The 25,513-nt window shown below is 48.4% G+C and overlaps 1 protein-coding gene across 1 annotated transcript; it reads left to right on the plus strand.

The window, feature by feature from the left end:
- Nucleotides 1-231: 231 nt before the first annotated feature.
- LOC141088177 (NADP-dependent alcohol dehydrogenase-like) lies at nucleotides 232-25,513 on the plus strand. The gene is made up of 6 exons (XM_073574101.1): nucleotides 232-252; nucleotides 4,071-4,156; nucleotides 10,452-10,993; nucleotides 11,109-11,164; nucleotides 23,491-23,565; nucleotides 24,866-25,513. Exons 1-6 carry the CDS (start codon nucleotides 232-234, stop codon nucleotides 25,511-25,513), a joined length of 1,428 nt encoding a protein of 475 aa, XP_073430202.1.

Below are 25,513 nucleotides of genomic sequence, written 5' to 3' on the forward strand. Positions count from 1 at the left end.
CGCTCCGTAAGCCTCGTTACTGTAGCCATTATCAAAGTGATCAGACCCATAGAAAACCTTGAAATAATCTTAAGCCAACCTGTTAATAATCATATCAAATTATAGATGCCGATACAGTTGAAAGCAGTAATGAAGGAGAGAGCATCATGTGATGCTCCCTCTCCCATCACTCGCCTCTGACTCAGCATGTACCAACAGGGGAGCTGATTTGAAGCTGAGAAGCTCTGCAGTATGCAGAAGCGAGAGCAGCAGGTAAGTACTGTGTGTGTGTGTCTGCTGTACTATTCTGTGTATGGGGGGACTGCACTATACTGTGTTGTGTATGTCTGCTGAACTATAGTGTGTATGGGGGGACTGCACTATACTGTGTTGTGTATGTCTGCTGAACTATAGTGTGTATGGGGGGACTGCACTATACTTTGGTGTGTGTGTGTGTCTGCTGTACTATACTGTGTGTGGGGGGACTGCACTATAGTGTGTTGTCTGCACTATACTGTGTGTGGGGGGGCCTCCACTATACTGTGTTGTGTATGTCTGCTGCACTATAGTGTGTATGGAGGGACTGCACTATACTTTGGAGTGTGTATATCTGCTGTACAATACTGTGTGTGGGGTTGACTGCACTATACTGTGTTGTCTGCACTATACTGTGTGTAGGGGGCTGCACTATACTGTGTTGTGTATGTCTGCTGCACTATAATGTGTATGAGGGAACTGCACTATACTTTGGTGTGTGTTTGTCTGCTGTACTATACTGTGTGTGGGGGACTGCACTATACTGTGTTGTCTGCATTATACTGTGTGTGGGGAGAATGCACTATACTGTTTTTTTGTGTGTCTGCACTATTCTGTGTGTGTGGGGGGACTGCACTATACTGTGTGTTTGGGGGACTGCACTATACTTTGTATGTGTGGGGGCTGCATTAAACTGTGTGTGGGGGCTGCATTATACTGTGTGGGGGGCTGCATTATACTGTGTGTGGGGGCTGCACTATACTTTGTGTGTGTTTGTGGGGGGATGAATTATACTGTGTGTGTGGGGCTGCATTATACTCTGAGGGGGCTGCTTTATACTCTGGGGGTATACATTATACTGTGTGTGTGGGGGGGCTGTATTATAATCTGAAAGGGCTGCATTATACTCTGAGGGAGCTGCATTATTCTCTGAAGGGGCTGCATAATACTGTGGGTGTGGGTTCTGCATTATACTGTGTGTGAGGGCTGCACTATGTGTGTGTGTTTGTGGGGGGCCGCATTATACTCTGAGGGGCTGCTTTATACTCTGAGGGGGGTTGCAGTATACTCTATCAAGGACCATGGGAGCGCATTTTACTATATGTACTATATGGGACCTGCATTATACAGTATCAAGGACTATCTGCACCAATCATTCTCCCTCAGCCAGAGTAAGGGTAGGTGCATACGGTCAGTAAATGATGTGGGTTGGATGCTGCGTACCTGTGCAGCATCCAGATGTTACAGCATAGCGGATGGGATTTCAAGAAATCCCATGCCTACTGTGCGTGCACCGATGCCCACGGATCACCCAGAGATGGACATGTGGCGTGTCTCTCCAGTTCGCAGCATGTCTATTTATCTTGCAGAGACACAAGCCTCCGTAAGATAAATCTCACCCGTACAATGTATTTGAAGGTTTAATTCCGCACAGTTCAATGGACACATTCAGAATCACCTGCATTCAATAGCTGGCAACACTATGGACGTAGCGGACATGCGCTGCATACAAATCGCTGCCAATTACTGAACGTGTGCAGATACCCTAAAAATTCCAGGAAACAAGCGTTGAATGACTTCAATATTGTCGATCGGGCTCGTTTAGCGGCCTGAACTCAGCGCAAGTAAATACAACAGAAATGTTTCTGAGTGATGGAGCGATATGTGAGCATTTGCAGACCCACTTTAAGCTTTTGCCAAGGGCCCCACTTTGTCTAAAACCGACCCTGCATGGCGGACGCATCCCTCAAAGATCAACCCAACCCACCTCGTCAAGGAATCTCTGAAAAGGGACATCTCATTTGGTGTAAAGTTCATTAATAAAACCTAGTTGAAAAAATGATTTTTAGCCCCAAATACATGAATTTTAAGGAAAAAATACCCATATCCCAACAGTAGAAAAGTGAAGGGTATATGTCAAAGACTGAAATAAAAAAAAAAGTTGAGAGTTAAAAAAAATTGGGGGCAATAAATATTATAATATGATTACACAGACAACATTTGTCACAGTACGTACAGGTATAAATGTGAAACTATCACATTTTCTGCTTTTATTTTTAAGAAAGTTTTTTGCATTCAGGAAACTTTCTGATGTTCTATTCTCTTTAGATTTATTTGTGAGAATACTGACGATCTGCTGACAAAACCGTTCACTGGTGGTATTGATGATGATGGTAGTGATGATCTCACTGGTGGTAATGATGATGATGGTAGTGATGAGCTCACTGGTGGTAATGATGATGATGGTAGTGATGATCTCACTGGTGGTAATGATGATATTGTTGATGTTGTCCATCTTGAACTGTCCTCCCACCTCTCCTCCTGCTCCCTCTTTGACCGCTTACAATCAGGCTTCCGACTGCACCACTCAACTGAAACTGCCATAACTAAAGTCACCAACGACCTACTAACCGCCAAGAGCAAGCGACAATACTCAGTCCTTCTTCTCCTGGACCTGTCTTCTGCCTTCGACACTGTGGACCATTCCCTCCTGCTCCAGATTCTCTCATCTCTGGGCATCACAGGCTTGGCCCTATCCTGGATCTCATCATATCTAACAGACTGATCATTCTGTGTCTCCCTCTCCCACACCACCTCCTCACCTTTCCCATTCTCTGTCAGTGTTCCTCAAGGCTCAGTTCTAGGACCCCTACTCTTCTCCATCTACAACTTTGGCCTGGGACAGCTCATAGAAGTCCACAGTTTGCAGTATCATCTCTATGCCGATGACACGCAGATCTACCTATCTGGACCTGACCTCACCTCCTTACTGACCAAAATCCCACAATGTCTGTCCGCTATTTCAGCTTTCTTCTCTGCTCGCTTTCTAAAACTGAACATGGACAAAACAGAATTCATAATCTTTCCCCCATCTCACTCTACCCCTCCACCAGACTTATCCATTAATGTCAATGGTTGCTCACTTTCCCCAGTCCCGCATGCTCGGTGCCTCGGGGTGATCCTCGACTCTGCCCTCGCTTTCAAGCCACTTATCCAAACCCTAACCTCCTGCTGTCGCAATCTCAAAAATATTTCCCGGATCCGTGCATTCCTTGACCATGACACCGCAAAAACACTAGTGCATGCCCTTATCATCTCCGGCCTTGACTACTGCAACCTCCTACTCTCTGGCCTCCCCTCTAGCACTCTGGCACCACTCCAATCCATCCTACATTCTGCTGCACGACTAATCCACCTGTCTCCCCATTATTCCCCAGCCTCTCCCCTATGCCAAGCCCTTCATTGGCTTCCTATTGTGCAGAGGTTCCAGTTCAAAACCCTAACTATGATATACAAAGCCACCCACAGCCTGTCTCCTCCTTACATCTGTGACATGGTCTCCCGGTACCTACCAGCATGCAACCTTCGATCCTCTCAAGATCTCCTTCTCTACTCTCCTCTTATCTCTTCTTCCCACAACCGCATACAAGACTTCTCCTGTGCTTCCCCGATTCTCTGGAATTCCCTCCCCCTACACATCAGACTCTCGCCTACCATGGAAACCTTCAAAAAGAACCTGAAGACCCAGCTCTTGCGACAAACCTATAACCTGCAGTGACCCACAGTCTACTGATCCGCCGCACAACCAGCTCTACCCTCTCCTAGTGTATCCTCACCCAACCCTGTAGACTGTGAGCCCTTGCGGGCAGGGTCCTCTCTCCTTTTGTACTTATGTGTGTCTTGTACTGCTCATGTTTATTGTACTTGTCTATATTTGCCCCTTTTCACATGTAAAGCACCATGGATAAATGGCGCTATAAATTGTATAATAATAATAATAATAATAATAATGTTATCTATAAATCTTGATTGTATTCTTTCTTCGTCTCTTTCAGCCTTCCACTGACCTTACCCAGTCCACTATTTCCTCTTTTCTGATATTGAAGGGACGCTCTGTTTGTGAAAAACAGGAGAAGATAATGTAATTATTTCTTTGGGTGTAATGGAGGAGGCCAACTCAAAATTAGTAAAGGTACTGTCACACTAAGCGATATCGCTAGCAATATCGCTATAACTTGTGACGTTATAGTGATATTGCTAGCGATATCGCTGTGTGTGATACTTACCTACAACCCGCTCCCCCCCGGTTATCGCTGATCGCGCGAGAACGTTCAGGACCGCTTCTCGTCGTCAGCTTCCTGTTGTGATGACGAGCGACACGTGGAGCCGGGCGGGAGGATGCAGGATCGCCTGGTGTGACAGGTAAGTAGCGACCCCCGTCCCCAGCGATGTCGCTGGTGAGATCTGCCAGTGTGGCAGCTCACTAGCGACCACTTAGCGATGCACCAGCGATCCTGACCGCGTCATATCGCTGGTCGGGATCGCTGGTACATCGCTAAGTGTGACAGTACCTTTAGGCCTCATTCAGATGTTTTGGGGCTGTTTTTGCATGCAAAGAGAAAATTTTCATCCATTTTTGGTCAATGTGTCCGCTTTTTCCATCACGGTACAATCGTTTTTTCCTCTATCCAAAAAATAAGTTCTCCTACCCTTTAAGCAGTAAAAAAAAATATGCAGTTCATTTGCTTTTTTTTTATAGACCCACATTATTGTACTTACCTGGGTCATCACTTATTATTTCTATCAGCTCATCTTCTTCCTGAACCTTTGTTTTGTTACTGAAAATAGGAAATAGAGAAAATCTTTAATCTCCTTATCATGGGCAGGAATTCTAGAAGGAAGCAATGTGCAGAATAATGCATTGTCCAACTCCAGGAAATGCACCCTATTAAGAGCGGTTATAGGAAGCTTCGCCCCCAGCAATTTGCCTCCAGCAGTTCGCCCCAGGTACATTTTGCCCCCAGCATTTGGCCCCCAGGATGTTTCGCCACCGCACATTTCACCCCCAGCGTTTCGCCCCTGGATGTTTCGCCCCCGGATGTTTCACCTACAGCATTTTGTCCCTGGATGGGTCGCCATCTGATGTTTCGCCCCTAGCATGTTGACCCCTGATGTTTCACCCTCAGCTTTTGGGGTCAACATGCAGGGAACAAAACATCTAGGGCTGAACATACCTGAGGGTAAAATATACAGGACCCCAATTGCTGGGGATTCCTGTGGCTGCCTTTTCAGCAGCTCACCCAGTGTCTCATCTGGCTGGCCTTAAAGGAGTATTATCACCCTAGAACACAAAAAAACTGACATACTTACCTGTCACAGCTGCAGCTCCTTGGGTATGGGGCGAAATGTGCGGGGGTGAAATGTGCGGGGTCGAAACACCCTGGGGGCAAAATGCTGGGGGCGAAATGTGCGGGGGCGAACTGCTGGGGGCGAACTGCGGGGGGCGAAACATCCAAATCCCATATAACACAGTCCACATAGTATATAACACAGCCACATAGTATATAACACAGTCCACATAGTATATAACACAGCCCACATAGTATATAACACAGCCCACATAGTATATAACACAGCCACATAGTATATAACACAGTCCGCATAGTATATAACACAGCCACATAGTATATAACCCACCAACATAGTATACTTTATAACACAGTCACATAGTATATAACACAGGCCACATAACATATAACATAGCCTATAAAGTATGTAACACAACCACATAGTATATAACACAGTCCACATAGTATATAACACAGTCCACATAGTATATAACACAGCCCACTTAGTATATAACACAGCCACATAGAATATAACACAGCCCACATAGAATATAATACAGCCCACATAATATATAACACAGCCCACATAGTATATAACACAGCCACATAGTATATAACACAGCCCACATAGTATATAACACAGCCACATAGTATATAGCACAATCCACATAGTATATAACACAGCCACATAGTATATAACACAGCCCACATAGAATATAATACAGCCTACATAGAATATAATACAGCCCACATAGTATATAAACACAGCCACATAGTATATAACACAGCCACATAGTATATAATACAGCCACATAGTATATAACACAGGCCACATAGAATATAACACAGCCCAAATAGTATACAACACAGCCACATAGTATAAAACACAGCCCACATAGTATATAACACAGCCACATAGTATAGTGTATAACACAGCCACATAGTATATAACACAGGCCACATAGTATATAACACAGGCCACATAGTATATAACACAGCCAACATAGTATATAACACAGTCCACATAGTATATAACACAGCCCACATAGTATATAACACAGGCCACATAGTATATAACACAGCCCACATAGTATATAACACAGGCCACATAGTATATAACACAGCCCACATAGTATATAACACAGTCCACATAGTATATAACACAGTCCACATAGTATGTAACACAGCCCACATAGTATATAACACAGCCCACATAGTATATAACACAGTCCACATAATATGTAACACTTCCCACATAGTATATAACACAGCCACATAGTATATAACACAGCCACATAGTATATATCACAGCCCACATAGTATATAACACAGCCCACATAGTATATAACACAGCCACATAGTATATAACACAGCCACAAAGTATATAACACAGCCACATAGAATATAACACAGCCACATGGTATATAACACAGCCACATAGTATATAACACAGCCCACATAGTATATAACACAGCCCACATAGTAAATAACACAGTCCACATAGTATATAACACAGCCAAATAGTATATAACACAGCCACATAGTATATAACACAGCCACATAGAATATAACACAGCCCACATAGAATATAACACAGCCACATAGTATATAACACAGCCACATAGTATATAACACAGGCCACATAATATATAACACAGCCCACATAGTAAATAACACAGTCCACATAGTATATAACACAGCCACATAATATATAACACAGCCACATAGAATATAACACAGCCCACATAATATATAACACAGCCCACATAGAATATAACACAGCCCACATAATATATAACACAGTCCACATCCCCCCCCCCCCCCGAGAATGGCCCCACAGTCCAGAACTCACTGATATATTAAAAAACTCCACAATTTTCACCTCTCCTCGTGCCATGCGCTGCTCCCGTCTGGCTCCTACATAAACATAAAAAGTACCAGCACAAAGTCAAGAAAATTTCATGTATATAAACTCAGATACATATCAGAAAATACAGAGAAAAAAATGAGTTTACCATATACAACGAAAAATAAGTATTTATTAATACAGAAGTTCATCAATTACATAAATAGTAAAATGTACAATAAAATATATCAAGTCAATTAGTATGTATGAATACACATGATCCACAAGACTGATGGCCACAGACTATGAGCAGAACATAATAGCAGGACAGAGCAAAAAATAACCTATGTCAAACCAATAGTAATAGAAAGAGTTAATGTAAACATCAGGCAGCTGATTCACTCAGTATCAGGAGGCTCATATAGCCAACCATGCAGTGCAATGGTATGCTGAACAAGTGCCCCTAAATCATAAACATCACCATGGTAGTGTGGGAGGAATGGCCCCAGTCGAGTGTCCGGACCGGAACCAAGGGAGTCATCATCTGGGGTCCGGGGGAAACTGTCCCCGGGGGACAGAGTTCGTGGACAGGCTGTTGTGACAGACAGATGGGCTGGAGGAGGGAACAATATAAAGGAGGCGGGGAATCCCCGGGACGATGAGTCAGCAGACTGTGACAGAGGCAGCAGGAGACTGTGGGAGCGACTGCAAGATAGAGCGACCTACCAGTGCCAGGGAAGATGCCGACTGAGGACTCCAGAGGGACGGTGGCAGGGCGATCATCCGAGATTTGCTGCCCCGCTCCAGCCCGCGGCTGCAGCCTACCCGCGGCCGCTGCCATCTCGCTCCACCCCGCGGCAGCGACCTGTTACCCGCCACCCGCAGTCGCCCTGCTCTCACCAGTGTTCGCGGCAAGTACAGTGCCGCCGCCGGCCACCACTGTCCCGCACCGGTTCGCAGCAGGGGCCGAGCCTCTGCTGGCCGTGGACTCCCCGTCGCAGCCGTTAGCTGCGCGGGTGGTCTGTGATTCGCCACCCTACATCGCTGCCACTTGCCCCAGTCTGGGAACTGCGGCCCATCCGTCCAAGGACTCAGCCGGGGCCTGTGGGGCTCCAGTGTCATCAGAGCGCTGGAGCGTGCGAAGACTACGCCAACGCCTCAGCAACTGGGCCCAGCGACTACTACGCCGAAAGACCACCATCCCGAATGGCGAGGGACGCCTGGACGGCTAAGTTGACTATATATTTACGGACCCGTAGTCAGCCATACCGCGGCCCTATAGTGACCGTCTATTGCCGGAAGTAGTCGTGTTCTACCCGTTTGTGTTTGCTTGTTTTAGAGCCCCTGCGAGGGCAACCCGTGTTACTGTGGCACCCCTGAGGCTTCAGTCGCCACAGAGGTACTGCACCTCCTCCTGAGGTGTGGTGCCCCACCATCCAGGCAAGGTGAGAACTCCTGACCACGCTGCAACACTCGCATCCCACACAACATGGTAGTTCAGCAAAGCCACATTGTGGCTCCTTGCTTAGAGGGTAGCAGAGCACCTTTGGTGGTTCCCTGCTTGGAACACGAAACGTGCTGGGAGGCGGGTGGAGTTTAGACTACATAAAGAGCAGGAAGAGTTAGTTAGTCAGTCAGTCAGCGAGAGAGAGAGAGAGTCACTCGGAGAGGAGTGAGGATTCCTGGAAGAGGGATGGAGGAAGGAGTGCTGCAGCTGCCTCAGTGATCTGAGCCAGCTGGCACAGGAAAGGAAAGAAGGAGAAAGACATTGGACTGAAACCTGACCTTCTATGAGAGAGAGGGATTAGTACAGAATGAAGGAGAAAAATGGAACAGAGAGGACGTTGGTTAGAGGAGAACCCTGCCTAGAAGTTCTAAACGCAAGGCCGGGGCCCGGTCCCCGAGGTTGTATGGATACTGAAGGCTCTGCAGCAGACACCGGTGGAGTAGTGAGCTACTCCCATCTAAGACTTGGGGGCACAACAGCAACTTGGATAGTGAGCTGGGACTCAGGAGTAAGGCGTCCCCGAAGCAGGCTACAGCTGTCTGCTGTACAAGTAGAGTTCTTGGGAACATCTGTCAGGAGGCACTCCAGTGTAACTCAGTACTAGGAGTACTTCAGTAAAAGGCGCTATAGAGGCGACATTCAGAAAGGTACATGTTGGCGGAGTGTTCGAAGGGAGCATCCTATCTTGCCTGGAGGTTGACTGAGCCCAGGACCCGGAGGACACAGCATGGAGGCAGGCATCTGTGTGAACTGCAGACTGTGAGTAAAGCTTTGGAACTACATGCCCTGGTGTCCTCCACTTATTCCCGCATCACTACACCCTGCAAAGCTACATCTGGGCAACGGCCTCTACACCGCCTGTGCCTCTCCTCCATTGCTACATCTACACTGCCCTGGGACTACGGCTCCACCTGTGGGGAGCTTCACCATCTTGGCTGCAACCCACCACCAGTCCCAGAGGATCTGCGTGCAGCGTCGGTCTAACACCTCACTTGCCGAACACCACAGGTGGCGTCACAAACTATTCATAAACTTTATTTCATTGTTCATTCACCCCCTTTTTTGCCATGGAGCCCCAGGGCCACGGACCGGGTCACAGCTTCCGTGACACTCCCATTGAGATCAACGGGTCCGATACCGAGTACCCCGCTAGACCCTGGTGTCGGCGCTCCATTACCGCTTTTGGTGATCAAGCCGTGACTGAGGAAAGTTCCCTCTAGTCTTATAAAAGTTATTATAGAAAGCACCAAATTGTCTCGCGACTCGTCACTGCATCCTGCGTACCTGCAATTACCACAGTATCAACAATAAATATATTTATGTATACATTACGTATGCAAAGACCGCTACATGACTAAGTAAAGAATGAAGAGGTTAATTACCCATAATGACTGCCCGTGCTGTGACCACGTTCCCCAACGCACGTTTCGCTTGATATTTCGTCGCTTCCTCAGGGGGCTCCTGTCTCAACGGCTGCACTGCCTGGCACACAGTGAGTGCGCGATGATGTCATCACACACCCGCAGTGTCAGAGGCAGAGGGGAATGATGGGAGAGGAGGCATCAGCTGACGCTCTCTCCTCCATCATTGCTTTGAACCGGAACCACCATGAGCACCGCAGGAAAGGCTATTAAATGCAAGGCCGCTATTGCCTGGGAACCATGCAAGCCCCTCAGCATTGAAGATATTGAAGTAGCTCCTCCAAAGGCTCATGAAGTCAGAATAAATCGTGCAGAGCTTGCGATGGCCAACACAGTAACATCTGCAAAAAATTAGAGTTTGCATTTGGAGCTCAATCAGGACTGATGGATGATGGTGCAAGCAGATTTACCTGTAAAGGCAAAGCGATTTATCATTACGCATGCACAAGTACATTCACTGAATACACTGTGGTGTCTGACATTTACGTTGCCAAAGTGGATGACGGTGCCCTTGTTGAAGTTTGTCTTATAGGCTGTGGATTTTCTACTGGATATGGTGCAGCTGTCAACACTGCTAAGGTGACCAAGCGCTCTAGTTGTGCTGTTTTTGGCTTGGGAGGAGTTGGTTTTTCATCAATTGTAGGATGCAAGGATGCAAGCGCTACACGAATCATTGGAGTAGGTTCACATAAGGATAAGTATCCAAAAGCCTTACAACTGGGAGCCACTGAGTGCCTAAACCCAAAGGTTTACGATAAACCCATTCATGAGGTCATTACTGAGCTAACTAATGGAGGAGTGGATTTTGCCGTTGAATGTGCAGGACGCTCTGAAACCATGCTGACTGCTCTCCAGTGTACTTACTGTGGAAATGGTGTTGCTTGTTTGCTCATGAAGTCAAAAGAAATCGTGCAGAGCTTGCGATGGCCCACACAGTAACATCTGCAAAAAATTAGAGTTTGCATTTGGAGCTCAATCAGGACTGATGGATGATGGTACAAGCAGATTTACCTGTAAAGGGAAAGCGATTTATCATTACTAGTGTTGAGCTTTCCGATACCGCAAGTATCGGGTATCGGCCGATATTAGCTGTATCGGAATTCCGATACTGACTTCCGATACTTTTTTCGTATCGGATAACGGAATGGGAAGTTCCCATAATGCTATCAGCCCGCTCGCTTTGATTCAGCCAATGGGAATCCTCAGAAGTGTGGGCACATCCTGTTAGGCATGTAAACTATTGGCATGGCTGTGATTGGCTGCTGAAATGATGTCATGATGCACTATAAAAGCCGCCGCCATTTCTGGTCACTCGGCTGTGAATTCAGTTAGGGACAGGCTGCTGTTGAAGACTGTGAGGGACAGTTAGAAATAGCGATTCTCAAAACAATATTGTGCTTTACCCAGGCTACATAAACCACCACTGTAGCTTTCTTTTCCTTAGCAGCAGTGTTCACAGCTGTCTGCAAGGGCTGTGTGAGTGCAGCTCACGCTGTGGAGTGGGTCCTGCAGCCACGTCTGGTTGTAGGCCGCCCAGCATGCCTCACTGCTGCCTCATACATATTTTTCTTTTTGAGCTGCTTATTTTTAAAAAATTCTATCTAGTGTGCTTCCATCCGAATCAATATACGTTGGTTGCAAACACTAGTAGTAGACAGCGGAGCCTTTCTGCAGCCTTTCAGTGCTAGTGCCCACTTAGCTGCACTATTCACGGCTGTCTGAGAGGTCTCTGACTGTGTGTGAGTGCAGCTCACGCTGAGTAGTGTGTCCTGCAGCTACGTCTGGTTGTAGGCTGCTCAGCGTGTCACTGCCTCACACATTTTTCTTTTATTGCAGCTCATTTTTTCTGCTATTAGTGTGCATCCATCCGTATCCATATATGGTGGTTGCAAACACTCTAGGAGTACACAGCGGAGCCTTTCTGCAGCCTGTCAGTGCTAGTGCCCACTTAGCTGCACTGTTCACGGCTGTCTGAGAGGTCTCTGACTGTGTGTGAGTGCAGCTCACGCTGAGTAGTGTGTCCGGCAGCTACGTCTGGTTGTAGGCTGCTCAGCGTGCGTCACTGCCTTGCACATATTTTTCTTTAATTGCAGCTCATTTTTTCTTCTCCTATTAGTGTGCATCCATCCATATCCATCTACATTGGTTGGTTGCAAACACTATATAGGAGTAGAGGAGCCTTTTTTCTGGCTTGTGCCCTTCAGCTGCAGCCAGATTAGTATTACCCAAATTTTTTGGAGCCTCATCTTTTGCATTGTAGGTTACCTGCCTGCATTGTAATAGCTCCAGAAAGTTGGTGATACTCTCACTTTCAAATCTTTGATCACATCATTTTATTTTTTTTTCCCCCCCAAAAAAACAGCAAAGTTCACCAAACACTACAGTTGAAAGTTGTGTAGGCCACATTAGCTCCCATTAAAGTGTAGTCGATACACACACTTCATAAAATTAGTGTTTCTTATACCTGTAACCAGCTGTTCAGGAATAAGCACACTAAGGCCCCCCTTTGTACTTTTCTGCCTATCTTTCTCAGTCTAGCAAGATGAAGAAGGCAGGGAGTAAGGCACGTGGGCGTGGAGTTTCAGCAGGGAGAGGACGTGGGGATTCTGCAGGGAGAGGACGTGGGGATTCTGCAGGGAGAGGACGTGGGGAGTCTGTGCCTGCTGTTGGCACCAGTGAGTCAGCATCCCCCAGTTTTAGCAGGCAACAGTCCTTTATGCGCAGCTTTGTAGGACCTCACCGTACCCCACTGCTGCGGTAAAGGCAAAACGGGCGCTCCCAAGACTTGCAGTGCGTGGTCCTTTTTTGACACAGTTGCAGATGACATTTGCTTTGTCAAATGCAAGCTGTGTCATCAGAGAGTCAAAAGAGGGAAAAATGTCAGCAACCTCAATACCACTAATATGTGGAAACATGTGCGGACCAAGCACGAGGTGGAGTTACACAGACACACTGAAGACGTAGGCCAACGTACAGCACCACCTACCACCTCTTCAGCTCGTGTTGGGGCCTCTTCCTCCAGCTCACACACAGCTGGTTCGGCTTCCTCACAGGATCGCCAAGGAAGAACCTCTGGCACTGTTGTCCGGAGACCCTGTGACATTCCACCCACAGCACCACATTCCAAGTCATCCTCACACTCCCAGGCCACTCGACAGCCATCGGTAGCACAGGCATGGGAGAAAGGTGACCATACTCAGCAAACCATCCCCGAGCACAGGCTCTGAATGCTGGCATTGCCAAACTACTGGCACTTGAAATGCTGTCATTCAGGCTGGTGGAGACTGACACCTTCCGGGACTTCATGGCATTGGCGGTCCCACAATACACCGTGCCCAGCCGCTTTTATTTCAGCAGGCGAGCCGTCCCTGCCCTGCAGAAACATGTGGAGGCAAACATAAAACATGCGCTACTAAACGCCGTCAGTAGCAAGGTCCACCTGACCACCGATGCGTGGACCAGTAACCATGGACAGGGACACGATACCTTTCCCTCACTGCCCATTGGGTCAATGTTGCTGAGCCGGGTACAGATCTGGAGAGTGGCACTGTACGTGTTCTGCCAACTCCACGGATTGCAGGAATCCAGTCTGTACACATTGACTCCTCCTCCTATTCAAGTTCCTCTGAAACAGCGCAGCAGGAGCCTGTTATGACCGATATGAGCACAGCCGTGGCCAAACGTCAACAGGCCGTACTGAAATTAATTTCTTTGGGGAATCGAAGCCACACAGCGCAGGAGCTCTGGAATGCCATCAAGCAGGAGAGCGACGTGTGGTTTCTGCCAGCGAATCTCCAGCCGGGCTTGGTAGTGTGTGACAATGGCCGAAATCTGGTGGCAGCTCTTGGCCTTTGCAACCTCACTCACATCCCATGTCTGGCACATGTGCTCAACTTGGTCGTGCAGAGCTTTCTGAGCGACTATCCGGATCTTGATGCACTGCTGCACAAGGTCCGCATAGAGTGCGCTCACTTGCAGCGTTCCAGCACGGCAAGGTCGCGCCTTGCTGCTCTGCAGCGCCGATTACGCCTTCCGGAACATCGCATCATATGTGACTTACCCACCAGGTGGAATTCTACGTTACATATGTTGGAGCGGTCGTGTGAGCAGCAGGCAGCAGTCATGGAGTACCAGCTGCATCAGGCGCAAACAAGTCGCACTGTGCGCCGGTCACACTTCAGCACCACTGACTGGGCCTCTATGAAGGACATCTGCCTCGTTTTGCGTGCCTTCGATGATTCCACGCGGATGGCGAGTGCAGATGATGCACTAGTCAGCATGACTGTCCCCCTTATCTGTCTGCTTCAAAAAACACTGCAAGCACTAAGGGATGAGGTTTTGGAAGAGGTGGAGGATGAGGAGTCCCAAATGCCATCTGCTACTGGACAGTCTGCGCCACGTGCTTCCTCACAAAGGCCTAGGCAGGGGACACTTTGTGAGGTGGATGAGGAGGAGTCGATGGAGGAGGAAGACATCTCTCCAGAGGAGGGAGGTACACAAAGCTCTAATCAGTATGTACAGCGAGGGTGGGGAGATGCAGAGCAGGCAGAGATCACGCCTCAAGCAGGGGACAGCGGTTCTTTGGCAGTTGGGAGTCTTCAGCACATGGTTGACTTCATGCTGCAGTGCCTGAGAAACGACCGTCGCATCGCCCACATTCTCTATACGGCTGATTATTGGGTGTACACCCTCCTAGATCCTCGCTACCGGGACAACTTGCAAACCCTCACACCAACGTTGAACCGGGAGTGTAAACTGCGGGAGTACCAAGACACACTGGTGCAGTCCATCATGTTTTCCATTCCACCCGACAGCAGTGGTGCTAGTGCTTTACAAAGCACCTCTGTGCGTCGAGCCAGTGGAGGAAACTCGGCACAAAGAGGGAGCAGAGGCAGAGCCTCAGCACAAGGCAAGACCACTATGGCCCAAATGTGGCAAAGTTTTGTGTGTCCGCCACAATTGTCTACACCATCACTGACGGCTCCAGTCAGCAGGAGGCAACGTTTCCATCAGATGGTGACAGACTACATGTCTTGCCCTGTGAGTGTACTCCCAGATGGCTCTTCCCCCTTCAAGTTTTGGGTCTCTAAGCTGGATACATGGCCAGAGCTTAGCCAGTATGCATTGGAGGTGCTGGCTTGCCCTGCTGCCAGTGTATTATCGGAACGCGTCTTTAATGCCGCAGGTGGTGTACTAACAGACCGTCGCACGCGACTTTCTTCCGATAACGTTGACCGGCTTACTTTTCTGAAAATGAACAAGGCCTGGATCTCCCCAGAATTTGCCAGTCCTCTTCCCGACTAAATAATTGGTTGGCAACTGTATCCAGGTCTCCTGTTGTGTTCATGTTTCTACCACCTGAACTATAATCCCTGGGCTTCAACACAGCCAGTTGTCGCTCAGATGTGTCGTCTGCACAGAGAAAAACACTAGCTCCTGTGTTATTGGGGTTCAGTAATGCCAGCTGCTCCCCTGCTGTGTGGACTGCAAAGTCTCCTGCTCCATCCACATTCAAACTACTACTGATTTTTAACCGTGCTTCACTTAGGCCTCTGGCTCCACTGTCTCTAGTATTTCCCCTGGCCTCCAACCCCGCCAGTTGCTGCTCTGAAGTGGCGTCTGCACAATCCACACTTCTTCCTGAGTTACTGGGGCTCAGTCACGTCAGTTGATCCCCTGATGTGTGTCCGGCAAAGTCTCCTGGTCTGTCCACATTCCCATTACTAGTAGTATGAATGAGGACAGAGCAGGAGACCTTGCCGGACACACATCAGGGGATCAACTGACAGGACTGAGCCCAAGTAACATAGGAACAAGTGTGGATTGTGCTGACGCCACTTCAGAGCTGTCACTGGTGGGGTTGGAGGCCAGGGGAAATACTAGAGACAGTGGAGCCTGAGGCCTAAGTGGAGCACGGTTACAATCAGTAGTAGTCTACAACCTCTATAAAACAGGCTGCAAGTTGGCCTCAGCCTGCTCCATGCTTCATCCTGGGCTCCAACAACGCCAGTTGGTGTTCAGAAGTGCCGTCTTCACAGAACAAAACACACTAGCTCCTGTGTTAGTGGGATTCAGTAATGCCAGCTGTTCCCCTGCTGTGTAGACAGCAAAGTCTCCTGCTCCATCCACATGCCAACAACATCAGACCTCAGCCTGCTCCATGCCTCATCCTGTGCTCCAACAACGCCAGTTGGTGTTCAGAAGTGCCGTTTTCACAGAGCAAAACACACTAGCTCCTGTGTTAGTGGGGTTCAGTAATGCCAGCTGTTCCCCTGCTGTGTAGACGGCAAAGTCTCCTGCTCCATCCACATGCCAACAACATCAGACCTCAGCCTGCTCCATGCCTCATCCTGTGCTCCAACAACGCCAGTTGGTGTTCAGAAGTGCCGTCTTCACAGAGCAAAACACACTAGCTCCTGTGTTAGTGGGGTTCAGTAATGCCAGCTGTTCCCCTGCTGTGTAGACGGCAAAGTCTCCTGCTCCATCCACATGCCAACAACATCAGACCTCAGCCTGCTCCATGCCTCATCCTGTGCTTCTACAACGCCAGTTGGTGTTCAGAAGTGCCGTCTTCACAGAGCAAAACACACTAGCTCCTGTGTTAGTGGGGTTCAGTAATGCCAGCTGTTCCCCTGCTGTGTGAATGGCAATGTCTCCTGCTGCCTCCAAACTCACACTGCAACGCATTTTCTCCTCGCTCCAAGTAGGCCTCAGCCTGCTCGGAGCATTGATCCTGGGCTACAACACAGCCAGTTGTAGCTTGGAAGTGCTGTCTGCACAGATTCAAACACTCGCTCCTGTGTCTGTGGGGTTCAGTAACGCCTGCTGTTCCCCTGCTATGTGGATGGCAAAGTCTCCTGCTGCCTCCAAAATCACACTACTACTGATTTTCCACCGTGCTCCACTTAGGCCTCTGGCTCTACTGTCTCTAGTATTTCCCCTGGCCTCCAACCCCGCCAGTCGCTGCTCTGAAGTGGCGTGTGCACAATCCACACTTGTTCCTGTGTTACTGTGGCTCAGGCACGTCAGTTGATTCACTGATGTGTGTCCGGCAATGTCTGCCGCTCTGTCCCCATTCTCATTACTAGTAGTCGGAATGTGGACAGAGCAGGAGACCTTGCCGGACACACATTAGTGGATCAACTGACGTGACTGAGCCCCAGTCACACAGGAACAAGTGTGGATTGTGCACACGCCACTTCAGAGCGGCGACTGGCGGGGTTGTAGGCCAGGGGAAATACTAGAGACAGTAGAACCAGAGGCCCAAGTGGAGCCCGGTTAAAATCAGTAGTTGTGTACAACCAATATAAAACTAGCTCGAAGTAGGCCTCAGCCTGCTGCATGATTGACCCCTGGGCTCCAACATCGCCAGTTGCAGCTCAGAAGTGTCTTTGGCACGGGTACTCCCTCCTGCTCAGCCTGGTTCCAGCACCGTCAGCTGGTTCCCGGCAGAGCCTTTGGCCTATGTGCCTCCTTCTTGGTATCGGAGTTCCAGCAACGTCTGCTGGTCCTTGGTAGTGCTTTTTAGCACAGGTACCTCCTGCTTAGAAACCGTGTTCCAGCACCGTCAGCTGGTCCACGGTTGTGCCATTGGTTCTTGTTCCTTCTGCTGCCCCTCTGGGTTCCAGCACCGTCAGCAGGTTCTCGGTAGTTCCATTGACTCTTGTAGCTTCTGCTACCCATCCGGGTTCCAGCACCGTCAGCTGGTTCTCGGCAGTGTCTTTGGCACGGGTACTCCCTCCTGCCCAGCCTGGTTCCAGCACGCCTGTTTCCGGGTAGTGTCAACGTAACTTTGCCACCGATACGTTGTCCTGTCGTGTTGCGGTCGGGTTTGCCGAGTCTATGGTGCCTGCAGTTTTGGTGCTTTCTATGTGGGCTGCGGGTTCTGGTAATAAAGACTGGTTCTGTAGTGCCAATAGGACAAGCACCCCCTGTTGGACTGTGGGTTTCGGAAACTGCGTCCTGCTCGCGGCCTTGCAACTTTGTTGATCATGGGTACCTTCTGCTACCCATCCGGGTTCCAGCACCGTCTGCTGGTTCCCGGCAGAGCCTTTGGCATTGTTGCCTCCTTGTCGGTATCCGAGTTCCAGCAATGTCTGCTGGTTCTTGGTAGTGCTTTTCAGCACAGGTAACTCCTGCTTAGAAACCGTGTCCCAGCACCGTCAGTTGGTCCACGGTTGTGCCATTGGCTCTTGTTCCTTCTGCTGCCCCTCTGGGTTCCAGCACCGTCAGTTGGTTCTCGGTAGTTCCATTGACTCTTGTAGCTTCTGCTACCCATCCGGGTTCCAGCACCGTCAGCTGGTTCTCGGCAGTGTCTTTGGCACGGGTACTCCCTCCTGCCCAGCCTGGTTCCAGCATGCCTGCTGTTTCCGGGTAGTGTCAATGTAACTTTGCCACCGATACGTTGTCCTGTCGTGTTGCGGTCGGGTTTGTCAAGTCTATGGTGCCTGCAGTTTTGGTGCTTTCTATGTGGGCTGCGGGTTCTGGTAATAAAGGCTGGTTCTGTAGTGCCAATAGGACAAGCACCCCCTGTTGGACTGTGGGTTTCGGAAACTGCGTCCTGCTCGCGGCCTTGCAACTTTGTTGATCATGGGTACCTTCTGCTACCAATCCGGGTTTCAGCACCGTCTGCTGGTTCCCGGCAGAGCCTTTGGCATTGTTGCCTCCTTGTCGGTATCCGAGTTCCAGCAACGTCTGCTGGTTCTTGGTAGTGCTTTTTAGCACATGTAACTCCTGCTTAGAAACCGTGTTCCAGCACCGTCAGCTGGTCCACGGTTGGGCCATTGGCTCTTGTTCCTTCTGCTGCCCCTCCTGGTTCCAGCACCGTCAGCTGGTTCTCGGTAGTTCCATTGAGTATTGTAGCTTCTGCTACCCATCCGGGTTCCAGCACCGTCAGCTGGTTCTCGGCAGTGTCTTTGGCACGGGTACTCCCTCCTGCCCAGCCTTGTTACAGCACGCCTGCTGTTTCCGGGTAGTGTCAACGTCACTTTGCCACCGATACGTTGTCCTGTCGTGTTGCGGTAGGGTTAGCCGAGTCTATGGTGCCTGCAGTTTCGGTGCTTCCTATTTGGGCTGCGGGTTCTGGTAAAAAAGGCTGGTTCCATAGTGCCAATAGGACAAGCACCCCCTGTAGGACTGTGGGTTTCGGTAACTGCGGCCTGCTCGCGGATGCAAAACTTTGTTAATCATGGGTACCTTCTGCTACCCATCCGGGTTCCAGCAACGTCAGCTGGTTCCCGGCAGAGCCTTTGGCCTAGGTGCCTCCTTGTCGGTATCTGAGTTCCAGCAACGTCTGCTGGTCCTTGGTAGTGCTTTGGAGCACAGGTACCTCCTGCTTAGTAACGGTGTTCCAGCACCGTCAGCTGTTCCACGGTTGTCCCATTGGCTCTTGTTCCTTCTGCTACCCATCCGGGTTCCAGCACCGTCAGCTGGTTTTCGGCAGTGCCTTTGGCCTAGGTGCCTCCTTCTTGGTATCCGAGTTCCAGCAACGTCTGCTGGTCCTTGGTAGTGCTTTGGAGCACAGGTACCTCCTGCTTAGTAACTGTGTTCCAGCACAGTCAGCTGGTCCACGGTTGTGCCATTGGCTCTTGTTCATTCTGCTGCCACTCCGGGTTCCAGTACCGTCAGCTGGTTCTCGACAGTTCCTCAGCCTTCTTGTAACTTCTGCTACTTTTCCAAGTTCAAGCTTGTGGAAATGGTTTTTGATTCTCACTCTGGATCTCCATGAAAATGACCCTGAAGACGAATACCCTGAAGACCACACAGAAGAATACCTAAAAGATGACTCTGAAGAAGATGACCAAGAGGACAAAGAACTGGAAGACAACCACCAAGATGCAGAACAACAAGAGACAGAAGACCAAGAAGCATAAAAAACAAAAGCAGAAGAACATTAAGCATAAGACTAAAAATCTGAGCAAAGGATATTATCAAATTTATTAGCAGAAGAAGACTAAGCACCCCCTGTAGGACTGTGGGTTTCGGTAACTGCGGCCTGCTCGCGGATGCAAAACTTTGTTAATCATGGGTACCTTCTGCTACCCATCCGGGTTCCAGCAACGTCAGCTGGTTCTCGGTAGTTCCATTGAGTATTGTAGCTTCTGCTACCCATCCGGGTTCCAGCACCGTCAGCTGGTTTTCAGCAGTGCCTTTGGCCTAGGTGCCTCCTTCTTGGTATCCGAGTTCCAGCAACGTCTGCTGGTCCTTGGTAGTGCTTTGGAGCACAGGTACCTCCTGCTTAGTAACTGTGTTCCAGCACAGTCAGCTGGTCCACGGTTGCGCCATTGGCTCTTGTTCATTCTGCTGCCACTCCGGGTTCCAGTACCGTCAGCTGGTTCTCGACAGTTCCTCAGCCTTCTTGTAACTTCTGCTACTTTTCCAAGTTCAAGCTTGTGGAAATGGTTTTTGATTCTCACTCTGGATCTCCATGAAAATGACCCTGAAGACAAATACCCTGAAGACCACACAGAAGAATACCTAAAAGATGACCCTGAATAAGATGACCAAGAGGACAAAGAACAGGAAGACAACCACCAAGATGCAGAACAACAAGAGACAGAAGACCAAGAAGCATAAAAAACAAAAGCAGAAGAACATTAAGCATAAGACTAAAAATCTGAGCAAAGGATATTATCAAATTTATTAGCAGAAGAAGACTAAGCAGTGTATGGGGGTGTGTTATGAAAGAGTCACCGAAGGAGGAAAAAACAAAAATACAAGCTAAGTCCAGAAAAACTGGAGAGGTTGGTAGCTATCGGATTGCAGACCCCTGATCCTATCCACAACAACTAACAGTAGCCGTGGGGGGTTCCTACGATGCCCTAGACCCCTTCGATCACAGCCGGAGAACAAAATAGGCCTAAAGAAAGAAAGGTGAAATCTAAACTGCCCCAGAGCAGACCCCAAAGCAATAGGCAGCCCCCAACAAATAATGACGGTGAAGCAAGATGAAAACACTAACACAGATAGAAAGATAGGTTGAGCAAACGATGGGGCCTAAGCTAACTAAAAAGGACAGGATAGAAAAGCTGCTGTCTGCAATCCGTAAAAAACCCTACCAAAAACCCTACCAAAAAATGTCCCAACCGTCTGATAGGAAAAACAGGCCCTGAAGTCGCTATATCAGCACTCAGGTAAATTCTGAAGACAGAGCCAAGAGACCACCATAGTATCTTTTACGGTTTCTGACAAACGCTTCCGAAAGAGAGCTGCCAAGGCACCATCATTCCAGGTAGTAAGGACCGCCCACTTTTGGAATTTTTGACAGTACAACTCTGCAGAATCCCGACCCAGGCTCAATGCCAGCAGGGCCTTTTCAGCCTGATCAATAGCATTAGGTTCATCATACAACAACCCCAAGGCTTGAAAAAATGCGTCCACATTAGTAAGAATAGGATCATCAGGTTTCAAAGAAATCCTGGGGATCGCCGCGCAGCAAAGAGATGACAATTTTAACCTGCTGCGCGGAGCTCCCCGACGAGTTAGGCTTCAAGGCAAAAAATAATTTACAATTATTCTTAAAATTCAAAAATTTAGACCGATCCCCAAAAACACATCAGGAGTAGGGTTCTTTGGTTCAGCAGCATGTGAATGAGCAAGATAGGCGGAAATTCCCCGCACTTCAGCAGTGAGCTGCTCCACACGATCAGACAATTGCTTCATCTCCATTGAGAAAGAAAAAAAAAATTCCCCCTACGGCCTCAGAGACATAGAGGAAGAAATATACACAAAAAAAAACCAAAAAAACATTCTGACAAACTCTCTTTTTTTTTTTACAATTCTTTCCTGCTATTGAGTACCCTAGGATCTGCGGTATGGCTGGTAATTCTGTTATGAATGAGTCACCGAAGGAGGAAAAAACAAAAATACAAGCTAAGTCCAGAAAAACCGGAGAGGTTGGTAGCTATCAGATTGCAGACCCCTCATCCTATCCACAACAACTAACAGTAGCCGTGGGGGGTTCCTACGATGCCCTAGACCCCTCGATCACAGCCAGAGAACTAAATAGGCCTAAAGAAAGAAAGGGGAAATCTAAACTGCCCCAGAGCAGACCCCAAAGCAATAGGCAGCCCCAACAAATAATGACGGTGAAGCAAGATGAAAACACTAACACAGATAGAAAGATAGGTTGAGCAAACGATGGGGCCCAAGCTAACTAAAAAGGACAGGACAGAAAAGCTGCTGTCTGCAATCCATAAAAAACCCTACCAAAAAATGTCCCAACCGTCTGATAGGAAAAACAGGCCCTGAAGTCGCTATATCAGCACTCAGGTAAATTCTGAAGACAGAGCCAAGAGACAAAAATGGAACTCAGCACACCCCCGACCGGGGATGGCTGAACTCCAAAAAACAAGGTAAACAAAACAAAACTAATAAGTTCAATAGCAGAGCAAAAATTTATCTTTGGGAAGCAGGAATCAGACTGGTCTCCAAGAATCCATCAGAGAAATCACCAGCGACTCAGAAGGGCGTCGGCTGCCTTATATCCAGTCAGAATTTCCTGTTACCCAGTCATCATCTACCAGATCAGGTGTTTGGTAATCAGCCTCACTACCTTCCTTCACCAGAAGAGGGAGTTCATCAGACAGCGACGGTGAAGGGAAAAATGAACTCACAACAGGGGTGTGTCCGTTCCTCCTCGTGGTGCCCCTGGAAAAGGCCTGCTGCTGCAGGACAAACTGAACGCGGACAAATCCTGTTGTAAATCTTTTGTGACAGGCTGAACGGAAGGTGTAATCTTCAAACTTTTATAGATAACAACTACAGGAATGCCTGACACAAATAAGAATATGATGAAGAAGAATAGGAAGAAGATGAAGTAGAATATGAAGAAGAGTAATAGTTGAATAAGAAGAATATGAAGAATGTAAAAAAAAAAAAGAAAAAGAAGAAAAAAAAGAAGAAAAAGAAGAAGTTGATGAAAAAGATGCTGCTGCTGAGGATCATGAAGGAGAAAGTGTGGGAGAAGTAAAAAAGAAGGTAAAGAGCATGGAAGTAGTGAAACATACATATCTGACAAAAAATTAAAGACTTTAACATAGTCAATATCTTTGTAACTACGAACGTCTTTAAAAAAAAAAAAAAATCCTGCTATTCCATTTGATTGGGCTAAACCTCTATGGCTTTAATGTCTCCTACACCTCCCACAATACATTCTACATTATTATTAGTTGTTTTTCTTCATGTAGAATTAACCTACAGGGAAAGAAAGGGTTTTTTTTAATTCCGATATTTCTGTTCCATTCACTTGAATGGGACTTCCGGGATCGGAATCTGCGATACCCGATACTTTTTTTTAGATCGGCCGATCCATTCCGATACGATATTTTTCAGTATCGGGTGGTATAGCTCAACACTAATCATTACGCATGCACAAGTACATTTACTGAATACACAGTGGTGTCTGACATTTGCGTTGCCAAAGTGGATGTGTGGCGCCCCTGAGGCTCAGTCGCCACAGAGGTACTGCACCTTCTCCTAAGGTGTAGTGCCCCACCACCTAGGTAAGTAGGGAACTCCTTTCCACACTCCAACACCTGCACCCCACACAGGATAGTTCAGCAGGACCACATTGCGGCTCCATGCTTAGAGGGTAGCAGCGCACCTTTCGTGGGTCCTTGCTTCGTAACACGAGATGTGCTGGGAGGTGGGTGGAGTTGAGATATATAAAAGGTTGGGAAGGTTTAGAATTACAGATCAGTCTGGAGGTTCAGTCTGACAGAGGGTCAGAAAGGAAGGAAGGGAGCCACTCGGGAGGAGTGGGGATCCCTGGAAGAAGGGATGGAGGAAGGAGTGCTGCAGCTGCCTCAATGACCTGAGCCATCTGGCACGGAAAAGGAACAGAAGGAGAAAGACGTAGAACTGCAACCTAAGTTTCCATAAAAGAGAGAAGAAACAGTGCGGAACGAAGGAGTAGGAGAACAGAGAGGAGTTGTGGGTTGGAAGAGGAACCCTGCCTATAGGTTCTCAGCGCAAGGCCAGGGACCGGTCCCCGAGGTTGTATGGACACTTATGGTTCTGCAGCAGACACCGGTGGAGTAGTTGGCTGTAAATGCACTACTCCCATCTAAGACTTGGGGCACAACAGCAACTGAATAGAGAGCCAGGACTCCGGAGAAGGGAGTCCCCAAGAGAGGCTACAGCTGTCTGCCATACGAGTAGAGTTGTTAGGAACATCTGACAGGAGGAACTTCAGAGTACCACGGTGCTCGAGCTCTTCACACTAAAAGGCGCAATAGAGGAGTCGTTCAGGAAAGGTACATGTTGGCAGAGTGTTGGAGAGGATAATCCTGACTAGCCCGGGAGGTTGATTGAGTCTCTACCCCGGAGTCAGGCACCAGTGTGTACCATGAACTGTGAGTAAAGCTTTGGAACTGCAAGCCCTGGTGTCTTCCATTCATTTGTGCGCCAACACCGTCAGCACCGCTACATCTGGCTACCAACATTCCTCACACCGCCTACGCCTATACACTGTCCTGGGGTTACAGCTTCACCTGTGGGGAGCTACACCATCTATGCTGCAACACACCATCAGCCCCAGAGGATCTGCACGCAGCGTTGGCTTACCATCTTGCTTGCCAAACACCACAGGTGGCGTCACAAACTATCACATAAACTATATTACAAACCACCATTGATTCGGGCGCCCAGGGCCACGGACCGGGTCACAGCTGCTGTGACTTATCCCACTTACACTGGCCCGGTACCGAGTACCCCACAGCCCTTGGAGGGCGACCCAGATGCCCATGCCCTTGTTGAAGTTTGTCTTATAGGCTGTGGATTTTCTACTGGATATGGTGCAGCTGTCAACACTGCTAAGGTGACCAAGCGCTCTAGTTGTGCTGTTTTTGGCTTGGGAGGAGTTGGTTGTTCAGCAATTGTAGGATGCAAGGATGCAAGCGCTACACGAATCATTGGCGTAGGTTCACATAAGGATAAGTATCCAAAAGCCCTACAACTGGGAGCCACTGAGTGCCTAAACCCAAAGGATTATGATAAACCCATCCATGAGGTCATTACGGAGCTAACTAACGGAGGAGTGGATTTTGCCATTGAATGTGCAGGACGCACTGAAACCATGCTGACTGCTCTCCAGTGTACTTACTGTGGAAATGGTGTTGCTGTTGTGTTGGGTGTGGCATCTCCCAAGGACACACTTTGTTTGCATCCAGGTTTGCTTGTCACAGGGCGTACCTTGAAAGGATCTATATTTGGAGGCTACAAGGGTTCTGATATCCCAAAACTGGTTACAGATTATATGAACAAAAGGAACAATCTGGAACATTTAGTAAGCAAGAAGCTAGCCCTGCAAAAAATCAATGAAGCATTTGAACTGCTTAGCAGTGGGGCAGGAGCTCGGAGTATTGTGATATTCTAA

Source organism: Dendrobates tinctorius, unplaced genomic scaffold (genome assembly GCF_039654945.1).
Source record: "Dendrobates tinctorius isolate UK_male_01 unplaced genomic scaffold, ASM3965494v1 ptg000038l, whole genome shotgun sequence".
Lineage (NCBI taxonomy): Eukaryota > Metazoa > Chordata > Amphibia > Anura > Dendrobatidae > Dendrobates > Dendrobates tinctorius.